The sequence below is a fragment of the Tachysurus fulvidraco genome, chromosome 11, assembly GCF_022655615.1.
Source record: "Tachysurus fulvidraco isolate hzauxx_2018 chromosome 11, HZAU_PFXX_2.0, whole genome shotgun sequence".
In the NCBI taxonomy this organism is placed as follows: Eukaryota; Metazoa; Chordata; class Actinopteri; order Siluriformes; family Bagridae; genus Tachysurus; species Tachysurus fulvidraco.
In genome coordinates, this window is record NC_062528.1 from 16,114,624 (window position 1) to 16,128,255 (window position 13,632).

Sequence of the window (13,632 nt, forward strand, 5' to 3'; positions counted from 1 at the left end):
TTCACCCAACCCAGAGCCCTGTACCATCTTTGAAACTCTTGAGAGGATACAGGCAGCCTGAAAGGCCTAAAACAGCTGGAGTTCAGATAAACAGACGTGTCATCTGAATTTCTTTTCAAGCAGCTTTAATGGTAGAAATTCACTACAGAGGTACTTCAAAATACCTACCACTGAACCCTGAGCAAACATAAGGATTCACATCTGTAATAAATGCCTGCATGAATCCTTGATTTCAAAACTCTCACATGTAAATATGAGCAATAAGGAGCAGCAACATTACTTTTCTAAGCGTGTAAATTATAAGTAGAATCTTGAGGTTTGTAGCAAATGTAAAAATATCTATAGCAGTAGCATACTAAAGTGCAGCCATTTATTTAGTTCACCATTTCATCCATGAGTCAAACATAGCTAACACATATGCAAACTGCATGTCTAAAGCATGATACTAGCTGTAAAGTTGTTCTGTATCTCAAACAGGAGACCCTTTATGACTCTGCTTTTGCTGCTTGGTTACAGTTTCTAGCTCAACCAAATGATCAACAGTGAGGGTGTATTTCCATTTACATGTAAATGTAAATAAAGCTGTACATACTAGACAAAGCTAGTCATAAAAATGTTTACAAGGGCTTTAAAATGTGAAACAGACCAGCTCATGTCCGTGCCATGGATCTACTGTACCGAAAGACCCAAAAAAATGGTCAAAATGTTCACAGAATACACTAAAACTTATGTGTTTTTTGTGTCCAGTTTATTCTAATTTCTGTGAAATTAACTATGTAAAAAAATGATTACCACCTAGAATATTGTGTATTACATATAATTAAAAAAAAAAACAGGTAAAACAAAAATCTGCACATTAAATCAATCCAGATAATAAATCATGACATAATTTAGAAAACTGCTGTACATCTGCTTCATTAGTAACTCATTCTATTCATTTTTTTAAGCTGCTGTCACTGTGATTACTACCATATGATCCTCCAACTTACTCCAAGGTCTACTCTTTAGTTCAGGGTTTAATGCATGAAGTAATTTCCTGTAGTGAGGCCCTTGTCACACATAAGTAACTGTGAGATCAAACCACTTTTATCGAATGCTGCAGAGTCTATAGTAGGGTTAATGTGTTACAATACTACATCATCCTTCACTAATCACTTACTAAACACTGAAATAGAAATCTCCTCAATTTTGCGATTGCCATCAGCCGTGACATGTCTGGTGTCTAACATATGCCTCTTTAGTTTGACAAACACAGTGCAGCTAAAAAGTAAAAACACAGCCTCCAGTATTGTATCATGCAAACTACGTAACTTAATCATCAGGGTGGTACTACCTAATGTGAGCCATGCTCCATAGTTCGTTCCTGATTACATGCAACCACCTGCATAAGAGTAAAGAGATTAATGATTGTGAGTTAGATTGTGATTAATAAAAAAAACTCAACACAGTTTGAGGTGAGTGTGTGATGATTTAAATATAATCTTGTACCAGTATCTACAAACTGCTCTTACATCTCAGCCCTATTAGTCTTGCAGCTTTGGTACAAATCTATGTATCATAAATAGATTTGGGTTTAGGTGAAAGTGTATATGAAATCAATCAATCAATCAATCAATCAATCTATCTGTCCGTCCGTCCGTCCGTCCGTCCGTCCGTCCGTCCGTCTATCTATCTATCTATCTATCTATCTATCTATCTATCTATCTATCTATCTATCTATCTATCTATCTATCTATCTATCTATCTATCTATCTATCTCATCCAGTATGCTTTTTCTGTGTCCTTTAAATCCATGAACTCTACTCTCACATCTCTCTTTGTCCTATATCTCCCTATGTCCTTGTCTGTCTTTCAGTCACTTTCTTTCTGTCCTTCATTCACTTTATCTCTTTCATTCAACACTCTTTCCATTTCTACCACTTTCTGTTCATGTCTCATGATTCTCTCTCTTCTCTTCTCTTCAGATCATCACTTTGAGGTCACTGTGAGGAAGAGGTCACTGTGGCATCAAGATTGTTGCCTAACTTTACACTAAGCTGTGAAAAGTATGTAAGAAGGAAGTAAGTTCTCCAGTCCAACTGATCAAGCAGAACAATCCAGACGGGTGCAGAACAGAGCTGGTTTCCTCTTTTATCCGACACTTCCCCTAAATCAGCAAACAATCCTCTGGACCAGCTGCTCTCAAACACAGGAAGGAAACACGTTCTCCTCATCATGCTGAACCCCACATGACATAAAATCCTCTATGCCTCTAAGCCTAAAGAGTTGGACAGATGTAGCAGTGTTCTCAGAGTCCTGCTGGATCAATTTGTACGGCATTTAGTGCAGAATTTAACGCATACCATCCAAGTGAAATGGATGGCATGCAGCATGTGTGGTGCAGGGTAAGAGTTATACTGGAAATATGTAGACCAGTGATTCTAAAAGTGGATTTTGGGGAAACCCAGAGATACAGTATGTGATTCATAGCCAGGGGATCATTTTCTTTCTTTTAATGGGTCCATTAGTCACAACTTTATTGTACACATTTAAATAATGACCATAATATTTGACTAGTTAGATCAGTTAGATCATGTTCATAAACTCAATCTGTCCTGTCTTTTGTTTCTGAAATGTATCAATCCCTGACTACAAAAAGTTTGAGAACCTCTGAATCCCAATTTCACATTAATTACAATATGTACATTAATACAATACCATGTACAATATCCCATTGTGTGCAACATCATAGTATGTGCAGTATGTTCTAGTTCCCTAGCACCTTTGTACGTTTGTATACATTTTGTATATATATACAATATATATACTTTAATTATATTTATTTCTCTTGTTATTTGAAGAGGTCCTGGCAAAAAATCATTTGGGATTAATATCTTATCTTTTCTAATCTTATCTTTTCTTATCTTGTCTTATATCATCTTGTCTTATCTTATCTCATCTTGTCTTATGATCCTGAGTTTCTGTGCATGTTCTTCCTGTGTCTGGATTCTCCAGTTCCCACACACTTCCAAAAACATGCCAGAAGATGTCTAGGCTATGTTAAATTGCTTATTGGTGTCAACAAATGTGTAAATGTGTGTGTGTGTGTGTGTGTGTGTGTGTGTGTGTGTGTGTGTGTGTGTGTGTGTGTGTGTGTGTGTGTGTGTGTGTGGAGCCCTGTGTCCTGATCAGTGTGGGTTTTTTTGCCTCTTGTTCAGTATTTCCTGGATAATTCCCCACAACTCTGACCAGGAAAAAGAAGCAACTGGAAATGAACAAATTGTGAATGAATCTATTTTTGTTCCAACTGTTTAAACATTCTTCGTTAAATTATTTAATATCTTGTGAAGGTTTTGTTAGTAAAAACTAAATATTCAAACATATCTAATATTGTGATGATATTTTACCATGCCGTCAAGCAGTACAGGGAGTCCTAATATTAACTAAACTGAAAGGAAAGAAGTCAAACTTAGCTGACCGACACATTTTTTATTGCTTTTATACTAAGAACATTGTTATTAACCTACAGTATCCACATCCTGGACATACTGCACTCTACATACATCAAAACCTCATAGATATCCTGCCTAGAAGTCTGATCAAGATGATAAAAAAGCCACACAAAAAAAAAAAGAAAAGAAAAAAGAAGAATACATTTTAAGATAGAGAGAATGCAGAGAAAAGCAAAACAACCCAAACGACACAGTTACTCTACACAACGTAAGGCAGAAAATAAAAGTAACAGTGGCTACAATGAATCATTTAATGAATCAATTACATAGACTTTAAGATATGTCTAAAAACACTTCTTACCTCTGATGTAGTTACATTTACTTTCGTCTAAAAGACTGGAGGAAGAAGCTCCCATGGTGCACAACGCTTTCTCTGTGTCCGTTAACTCAGTTTCTCAAATTCCGCACGTCTTTACTGTCAAGAGAAACTACTAGGGCTGACGCGTGAATCGCAGACGAGTCGGATCTTCATAAGTGATTCTTTTAAACGAATCGATTCCCTGGAGCTTTGTTAGCTATGTTCAGTCCCTTCTCTGAAACTTTATACATTTTTCAAACTGTAGCGCCGCCTGTTCACCATTTTCAGCAGTGACCCTACATTATAGAAACACTGGATTTTATTAGTTAATTGCCGTAAATAATTTTGTACTATATACCAAATAGGACAAAATGTAATAGTAGCAGTAGTAGGAGAATTATCAGTCTATGTAGGGATGTGTCCTGAGCCCACTGCTATTCTCCCTCTACACTGACTGCACTTCAAGTGACCCGACTGTTAAACTCCTGAAATTTGCAGATGATACTACGCTCATCTGTCTCATCCAGGATGGTGATGAGTCTGCATACTGTACCAGCAGGAGGTGAAGCGCCTGGTGCTATGGTGCAGTCAGAACAGTCTAGCGCTAAACACCCTCAAAACTGGCGATGAGAGTGGACTTTAGGAAAGACCCCTTAACACTACTCCCCCTCACAATATATAACAGCCCTTTCATCTGTGGAGACCTTCAAGTTTCTTGGCATTACCGTGTCCCCAGACCTGAAATTGGAGTGCCACATAAACTCCATTATCAGAAATGCCCAGCAGAGGATGTTCTTTCTAAGTCAATAAATGAAAGCAAAGTCTGCCAGTCATTGAATCTGTCCTGTGCACATACTGTACATCCATCACCATCTGGTTTGGTGCAGCAACTAAACAGGACAGGAACAGACTGCAACGCACGGTAAAAACAGCAAAAAAAAATTGGTGCTTCCCTGCCCACTCCCAGGACTTGTACCAGGAAAAATCACTTCTGAATCTTCACACCCTAGACACAACCTCTTTCAGCTCCTCCCTTCTCTCAGGCGCTACAGAACTTTACCAAAACTGCCGGATACAGGAACAGTTTCTTTCCCCATGCACCAGACAATCACCCTGATTAACAACTCACCATAATTATTTTCCCTGCATCATATCTTTGGCTTCATATCTGGGGCATGTGGAAGCCTAGTGGTTAAGGTCTTTTCAAACAGTGGTTGAAGACCTACTTATTCAGGAAACATTTCAACTAGAACTTCTTTCCTTATCTTTTGCATTTATCAAAAAAACATTTGAAACTTTTTCATTGTAACTTTGAACGATGTTTTAAATTCATGGTATCTTAAGTATGTAACCCATTGAACCAGCATTAATGTGCCCAATAATAAAGATTTATGCACTTACGTACGTCACTCTGAATAGTGCGTCTGCCAAATGCTGTAAACGTAAATGTAAATGTCTTGGGCTGCCAATTGTAAGGTTGTGAGTTCGATCCCAAGTCCACTAAGATGCGACTGTTGGGCCCATGGGTAAATAACGTAAGTTGCTCTGGATAAGGGTCGTCTGCCAAATGCTGGAAATGTAAATATCTGTAAGTACTGCATTATCAGAACCATCATGTTACACACGCAGTAGCACAAAAAGCACAATATTTTTATTTGTACTTCTCACACTTTATGTACGTAACTGATTTTTCATATATTCTGTATTCATATTTAATACTCATACTGTCTATATTGTAGCACATCTGTATTGTCTCGTATAGTCTGTATTGTCTTGTATAGTATAGTGTTATTTATGTCTGTATTGTCTTGTATAGTATGGTGTTATTGATGTCTGTATTGTCTCGTATAGTACGTGTTATTGATGTCTGTATTGTCTTGTATAGAATAGTGTTATTGATGTCTGTATTGCCTTGTATAGTATAGTGTTATTTATGTCTGTATTGTCTTGTATAGTATAGTGTTATTGATGTCTGTATCGTCTTGTATAGAATAGTGTTATTTATGTCTGTATTGTCTTGTCTTGTATAGAATAGTGTTATTGATGTCTGTATTGTCTTGTATAGTATAGTGTTATTTATGTGTGTATTGTCTTGTCTTGTATAGTATGGTGTTATTGATGTCCGTATTGTCTCGTATAGTACGTGTTATTGATGTCTGTATTGTCTTGTATAGAATAGTGTTATTGATGTCTGTATTGTCTTGTATAGAATAGTGTTATTGATGTCTGTATTGTCTTGTATAGTATAGTGTTATTGATATCTGTATCATCTTGTATAGTATAGTGTTATTTATGTCTGTATTGTCTTTTATAGTATAGTGTTATTTATGTGTGTATTGTCTTGTCTTGTATAGTATGGTGTTATTGATGTCTGTATTGTCTCGTATAGTACGTGTTATTGATGTCTATATTGTCTTGTATAGTATAGTGTTATTGATGTCTGTATTGTCTTGTATAGTATAGTGTTATTGATGTCTGTATCATCTTGTATAGTATAGTGTTATTTATGTCTGTATTGTCTTTTATAGTATAGTGTTATTTATGTGTGTATTGTCTTGTCTTGTATAGTATGGTGTTATTGATGTCTGTATTGTCTCGTATAGTATGTGTTATTGATGTCTATATTGTCTTGTATAGTATAGTGTTATTGATGTCTGTATTGTCTTGTATAGTATAGTGTTATTGATGTCTGTATTGTCTTGTATAGTATAGTGTTATTTATGTCTGTATTGTCTTGTATAGTATAGTATAGTGTTATTGATGTCTGTATTGTCTTGTATAGTATAGTGTTATTGATGTCTGTATCATCTTGTATAGTATAGTGTTATTTATGTCTGTATTGTCTTTTATAGTATAGTGTTATTTATGTCTGTATTGTCTTGTATAGTATAGTGTTATTTATGTCTGTGTTGTCTTGTATAGTATAGTGTTATTTATGTCTGTATTGTCTTGTATAGTATAGTGTTATGTCTGTATTGTCTTGTATAGTATATTGTTATTTATGTCTGTGTTGTCTTGTATAGTATAGTGTTATTTATGTCTGTATTGTCTTGTATAGTATAGTGTTATGTCTGTATTGTCTTGTATAGTATAGTGTTATTTATGTCTGTATTGTCTTGTATAGTATAGTGTTATTTATGTCTGTGTTGTCTTTTATAGTATAGTGTTATTTATGTCTGTATTGTCTTGTATAGTATAGTGTTATTTATGTCTGTATTGTCTTTTATAGTATAGTGTTATTTATGTCTGTATTGTCTTGTATAGTATAGTGTTATTTATGTCTGTGTTGTCTTGTATAGTATAGTGTTATTTATGTCTGTATTGTCTTGTATAGTATAGTGTTATGTCTGTATTGTCTTGTATAGTATATTGTTATTTATGTCTGTATCATCTTGTATAGTATAGTGTTATTTATGTCTGTATTGTCTTGTATAGTGTTATTTATGTCTGTATTGTCTTGTATAGTATAGTGTTATTTATGTCTGTATTGTCTTGTATAGTATAGTGTTATTTATGTCTGTATCATCTTGTATAGTATAGTGTTATTTATGTCTGTATTGTCTTGTATAGTATAGTGTTATTTATGTCTGTATTGTCTTGTATAGTATAGTGTTATTTATGTCTGTATTGTCTTGTATAGTTTAGTGTTATTTATGTCTGTATTGTCTTGTATAGTATAGTGTTATTTATGTCTGTACTTTTGAGAGTCACAAACAGCTGGAACCGAATTCCTTGTGTGTGTCAACATCAACACACTTGGCCAATAAACCTGATTTTAATTCTAATTCTGATGTATCTTATCTGTCTATTTGAATAATAAATGTATCTACGGTCTAATCACATAAATCGACAGAAAATCCGGATCAGAACGTGTAGTTTTTAGCTCTTGTCTCGTTGTCGCTACACTAGCAGTCCTACATTTCCCACAACCCTTTTCGGGGTAGTCATAAAATCCGCCATATTGAGATTTTCATAACGCGCAGTGTCGAAGGGGAGAGTATCCACAACAGAAAAGGGTAAGTGTGTAAACAAACTCTATTTGCGATATATTTACACGTTTTCAAATGGTTATAAAGAGTCCGTTGTAAACAGCCAACTGGTTAGCCTATTTACTGTACGATAACGATGTAATCTAGCCTACAGAATCATGTTTATGTTGCTAATTAAAGCTACATCCTTAGCTGCATTAGCCAGTTGGTTCGTCGCCGTCGTTCCTAGGCTGCGATTTTTCTTGACAGCGCGAGACAAAACTATATATTCACTATAATATGTAACGTTTGTACAAGTTTGCAATTAGTTCATGGTCTAATGCACACGTTTATTGCTCGAGTTTGTCTGGTTTGTTGTTAGACCTTCCTACGTCGTCGCTAGCACAAAGAGTTGAGGTCCTTTAGCTATTAGCTTTAGCCCTTTTCTGTGTTTCCCTCAGTAATGTGATGGACATTATAGTTTTCTGCTTTATTACATCTGATTAAACCAGATCTGATGTTATATGAGATTAGACAGAGTGTTGGAAATCATTTAAATGAGGAATAAGGGGCAGATTGTGGGGAAACACTGGCCTGATTGACTACACTGTTATTAACATGATCATTTGTTATTTTACTACATTCATTGAGCCAGTTAGTTCTCTAACATGTAAATAAAACTGAAGTGAAAAGGTTCCATGAAATAATCTGAACTTTTACTATTACGTGGTAAATACTGCAGGTACTATAAGGATTTGACAGGTATTGAGAATGAATGTCATTATAGGTTTCAGCCTAGGATTGTTGGAAGAGTTGTTATGTTATATGTCTGCTTCTTATGGCTGATCGTGATCTAGGGATATGACTACGAATCATACCAAGGTAAACATGAATCAGTGTTTTAATTCGTTTCCCTTCTGCTCACACTATCATAGACAATTCTAATCTACAACGATGACTCAGACAGTGCAGACTAACGGGGTTCAACCCCTGAGCAAGACCTGGGAGCTCAGCCTCTATGAGTTACAGAGAACTCCACAGGTGAGTGGTCAGGGTGGCAAAACATTATATGATATTGGCTAATAACATATTACACATGTGTAACACTTTAGTACTAGTCTTATCCCGTACTGCTGTTTCATTGAGCATGATTTACTTTAAAAAAAAAAAAAAAAAAGTTTGCACATAAAGGTTGGGGATTTGTCACAGTAAAAATCTTAGGACCTTGTTTTCTGTTTCTGTGGAATATAACATTTATATAACAAGATAAGCTAATTATTTTGTATGTGTGTGTATGTATATGTATATGTGTGTATATATATATATATATATATATATATATATATATATATATACACACACACACACACACACACACACACACACACACACACACACACACACACTGGTTTGGGTGCTACAAAGAGCAGCAATAAAAATCTAATTATTACCAAAATTGGAATAATCTGATGATGAGCAATACAACTAACAGTACAGTAGTTATTACTGCACCCATAACTCAGTCATTAAATTAGACTCCTGGTGTTAATCTCTGTGGATGCTGTCCTTCGATCAGGAGGCCATTACAGATGGTCTGGAGATTGCTGTGTCCCCTCGGAGTCTACACAGTGAGCTGATGTGCCCCATCTGTCTGGACATGCTGAAGAACACCATGACCACCAAGGAGTGCCTGCACCGCTTCTGCGCAGACTGCATCATCACAGCGCTCAGATCCGGGTCAGTCATGCACTGTTTCCTAAACAACACATTAAAGCATAAACAGCACTCTATATAGTTGTCTCTGCCACCACACCTACCCCTGCACATGTAAATGTATATGTGTTTCTTTCACTCGGTGCTGTAGACTGGAATGGTTAAGTAAAACGCACATGTTAAATCATCTGCAATTGTGAAATCATAAATAAAACAAACAAAAATATCCAACAGCTAGGAATAGGTCAGGGTAAACAAAGACGCAGCAGTGTTTACAGTAAAGACAATTGGGTGTGTTGTAGACAGTCTTGTACTTAATTGAAACTTTTGTAAGCGCTTATAGTTATTTGAAATGTAAGATCTACTCAGGCATGATACAGAAAGAAGCAGTTCTTATAGTATAGTATGACTGTAAAAAGCATATAAATGATTAGATTGAACCACATAATATGTGTAAGTCGGGGAGGGGGTGGGGGAAATACAATAGTTCTTGAAAAGACCTAATTTGCATGTGTTAATGGAATCGTATCGTATGGTATTTTCTGACCGGAATATCGGAAGCCCTGAATGAGTTTTCAAAGATTCCAATTTCCTTAACAGCCGACATTTATGTGTCACTTAGTGCAAGCCTTATTATGAGTAACCCATCATTTGTGCAGGAATAAAGAGTGTCCGACATGCAGGAAGAAGCTGGTGTCAAAGCGCTCGCTTCGTCCTGATCCAAACTTTGATGCCCTGATCAGCAAAATCTACCCGAGCAGAGACGAGTACGAGGCGCACCAGGAACGAGTGCTGGCTCGCATTAGCAAACACAACAACCAGCAGGCTCTGAGCCACAGCATCGAGGAAGGCCTCAAGATTCAGGCCCTGAACAGGTCACTACAGACTCTATGTTTATATATGTGTATTATGAATTATGGAACATGGTAGTTTTGGTTGAACTTTATAGGCTAGAAATTTCCTCTCCTATTTGTGCACTTTCACATATACATGTATATTTTCACAGGTGAGAACACAGCAAGTTTTCGTACCAAAAGAGATGTGAAACAGCCTGCAAGTGATTTTGTTCTACAGCCAAATCCTAGTGCAGTTTGATTGAAGTGATGCAGTTATAGACTTGGACTACTAAAAAATTAGGGGGCAAAATCCTGAATACGGCCACAGAAAAAGATAAATGTTTGTTGTTTTTGTGGTTTATATATGTGCTTTTTATTTATTTATAAGTACTCACTTTTTTTTTAGTCCCACCCTTTTTCAAAGTGTTTTCCCCAAAGTGTAAAGCTGTGAGATGTTAAATAACGTCTAAAGAAAGAGCAAACGAACCCAAGGCATCAATTCCACTGTGACACACTTGCTATGTACAAGTTCACACATTACACCCACTGGCCTCCTTTGCTAGCAGTGTCGGGAAATTGCGAATCAAGTCCAGCTGAGTAATAAGAAACTGCTTGGCAAGCAACCATCAGTTTTGGGACTTTGTTCTGTATGATGCCTGATTTCATTTATATCAGATTATTCCAATTATTATTAAATGTGAGGCATGTGTTATTTCATCACAAAACAATCATGTTCCAGTATCCAAATACAGACTTGGACACTATAGAGATAAAAGCCGTTTCATTTTGCATAATTGTGGATTTTCTAATAAAAGTCTGTGTTTCTGTGACATCATCTAATTTTTTGGTGGATCTGTCAATATCTGTCCATCCAGACTGCAGAGAGGGAAGAAACACCAGATCGAGAATGGCAGCGGGGCAGAAGACAATGGCGACAGCTCGCACTGCAGTAATGCCTCTGTCCACAGTAACCAGGAGGCAGGACCAAGCATCAAACGCACCAAGACCTCAGATGACTCTGGTCTGGACATGGACAACACCACAGAGAACGGAGGAGGAGACACAGCTCTGGATGGAGCCAGTGAAATCGAGCTCGTCTTCAGGCCTCATCCTACTCTTATGGAGAAGGAAGACGCTGCCCAAACCAGGTAACTGAACACTGAAAAAATGTTTTATTTATTTTAAGCTATTACTTATTTTTTGTTTCAGTTCTTTTTCAGCTCTTATTTTTATTTTCCATATCATATAGTCAACACGACTTTATGCTTCATAAAGAATGGAAGAATACCACAGTAGCTGTTATGACGATGAGAACCATTCTAACAGTCGTATAGATGCTATGGCCAGGTCAAATACCTGCTCTTTGTATACATTTGAGATAAAACAGAGAGATGCTGCCAGAAAGTTGGAAACACACAATTGTATAGAATGTCCGTGTATACTGTAGCACTACATTTGGCTAAAATGCCTTTGAAATAAACTGGAAATCCAGGGCCTTCTCTCCCAACATCTGTGTCTGACCTCATTAACAACCTTGCGGCTGAATGAAAACAAATCTCTACAGTTATGCCCCAAAATCTAGTAGAAAGTCTTCCCTAAATAGGTGGACCAAATCTGGAAAAATGTTCACCATTCACATGTGTGAGGTGATGTTAAAGTGTCTACATACCTTTGGCTGTATAGTGTAAAACTGTTGGGCATTTACTGTGCATTAAAGCTATTGTTTTTATATGTTTGAGCTTCTATAATAAAGTTGCTTTTGAATATTATTAGGTACATTAAGACCTCTGGCAACGCAACAGTCGATCACCTCTCAAAATACCTGGCTGTTAGACTCGCTCTGGAGGAACTGCGCAAGAACGGAGAGGCCAGTCCTATCAACGTGGAGGCTGCCAGCGAGAAACAGTACACCATCTACATACCTACACCCAACAACCAGTTCACAGTGAGTGAATAATCATCATATGCAAGGGCAGTCTCACTACAGTGATGCAGGATATTTATATCAACTGATCCACTACAATCGTTTCATATGTCTCTCTGTTGCAGGTCCTCAATGGCTCCTTCTCCCTGGAGCTGGTGAGTGAGAAATACTGGAAGGTCAACAAACCCATGGAGCTCTACTTTGCCCCGACTAAGGAGCACAAATAAACCCAGCAGGATATGAAGCTCTAGGATGGACTGATTGATGTTCTTTTTGTTCTCTCTTCTCTTTTCTCTCTCTATCTTTCTCTAGTCGTGGAGCCATTGCTCCGTAACAACTGTGGCTGCTTTTTTTTAACTGTCTTTTTGTAGGAAAACAGACCCATTGGATTAAAGATATTTGGGGGGGGAGACGGGGGACGTTGGGAGACATACTGGTATTTGATACTCTTTTCCTTTTCCCCTTTAAGTTGACACGGTCAGTTTAGTGTCCCATGAGCAGCGTTCTGTTACGGACAGGAGTCTGATGCGGCCTTCGCTAAAGTTCATATCTAAAAATACAATCACAGCACTATGTAAACATGTGATTTCTTAGTGATTGCTTGGCTTCGGGAAATAATTAACCATCCATGGCAGCCGATGGCAATACCCTTACACCTTAGTATAAACCATTGCGGTCTCCCAAGCTTTAAGAAATCATAAGTGCATTTTAACGACCAATCGCTCTTCTTCTATAAGCATTTACAAAAGCTGATTTGCCTTTTGTTCCACTGTGTTAAGGTTAATATGACGACTCAGTCTGGTCTGCAGAGTCCATGCCACATCACACACAAACATTATAATACTACTGTATATTTTCATCTGGCTGTATTGACCTTTCACCTTGTACATATGACCACTTCAGAATAAGGCATCTTGGAAACCTGTCACAGAAACCATCGACTCGCAACACATCTGTAGTGGAGCAGATTTTTGAGATCATAAAAGAAACACCATTCATGACAAACTTTTTAGAGCATGAAGTATTTTTAGTTGGACACCATTTGCATAACTATAAGTTCATGTTGATGTTTTGGGGAAATCTGTATACCACATTTGTTTGGAAAATAAAAGACAGTATGCAAGAGCTGCAGTGAGCTTTTGTACTAATGATGTGCTTTTGTTTATATGATTCACACTATTATTCCTTGAAGTCCAATATAAGCGAGTTATTAAAGACGTGTTTGCTGTCCGAAGTTTGCTTTATTAGATCTAATAGATCTATCATATGTATAATATTTTAACATAGATTTTCACTTTGTTCCAGACCTCATACACAAGTCATTTACCAGCAGACCTTTTGGTTGAGTTGTGCTGAAGAAGAGAGAAATGTGAGATTTAAGATGTTAGTGTGTTTAGGGGAA

The 13,632-nt window shown here is 36.9% G+C and overlaps 2 protein-coding genes across 2 annotated transcripts in view; one reads left to right on the forward strand and one right to left on the reverse strand.

Moving 5' to 3' along the window:
* Positions 1 to 3,949, reverse strand: part of niban1b (niban apoptosis regulator 1b) — a 24,329-nt gene extending 20,380 nt beyond the window's left edge. The window contains exon 1 of the mRNA XM_027147903.2: positions 3,793 to 3,949. Within this exon, the coding sequence (XP_027003704.2) occupies positions 3,793 to 3,847 (55 nt within the window). The 5' untranslated portion in view covers positions 3,848 to 3,949. The remainder of the gene's footprint in view (positions 1 to 3,792) is intronic.
* Positions 3,950 to 7,660: 3,711 nt separating this feature from the next.
* On the forward strand, positions 7,661 to 13,355 carry rnf2 (ring finger protein 2). The gene is made up of 7 exons (XM_027148009.2): positions 7,661 to 7,805; positions 8,693 to 8,798; positions 9,334 to 9,494; positions 10,130 to 10,345; positions 11,182 to 11,454; positions 12,080 to 12,251; positions 12,356 to 13,355. Exons 2-7 carry the CDS (start codon positions 8,712 to 8,714, stop codon positions 12,455 to 12,457), a joined length of 1,011 nt encoding a protein of 336 aa, XP_027003810.1. The 5' UTR covers positions 7,661 to 7,805; positions 8,693 to 8,711; the 3' UTR covers positions 12,458 to 13,355.
* Positions 13,356 to 13,632: the final 277 nt, after the last annotated feature.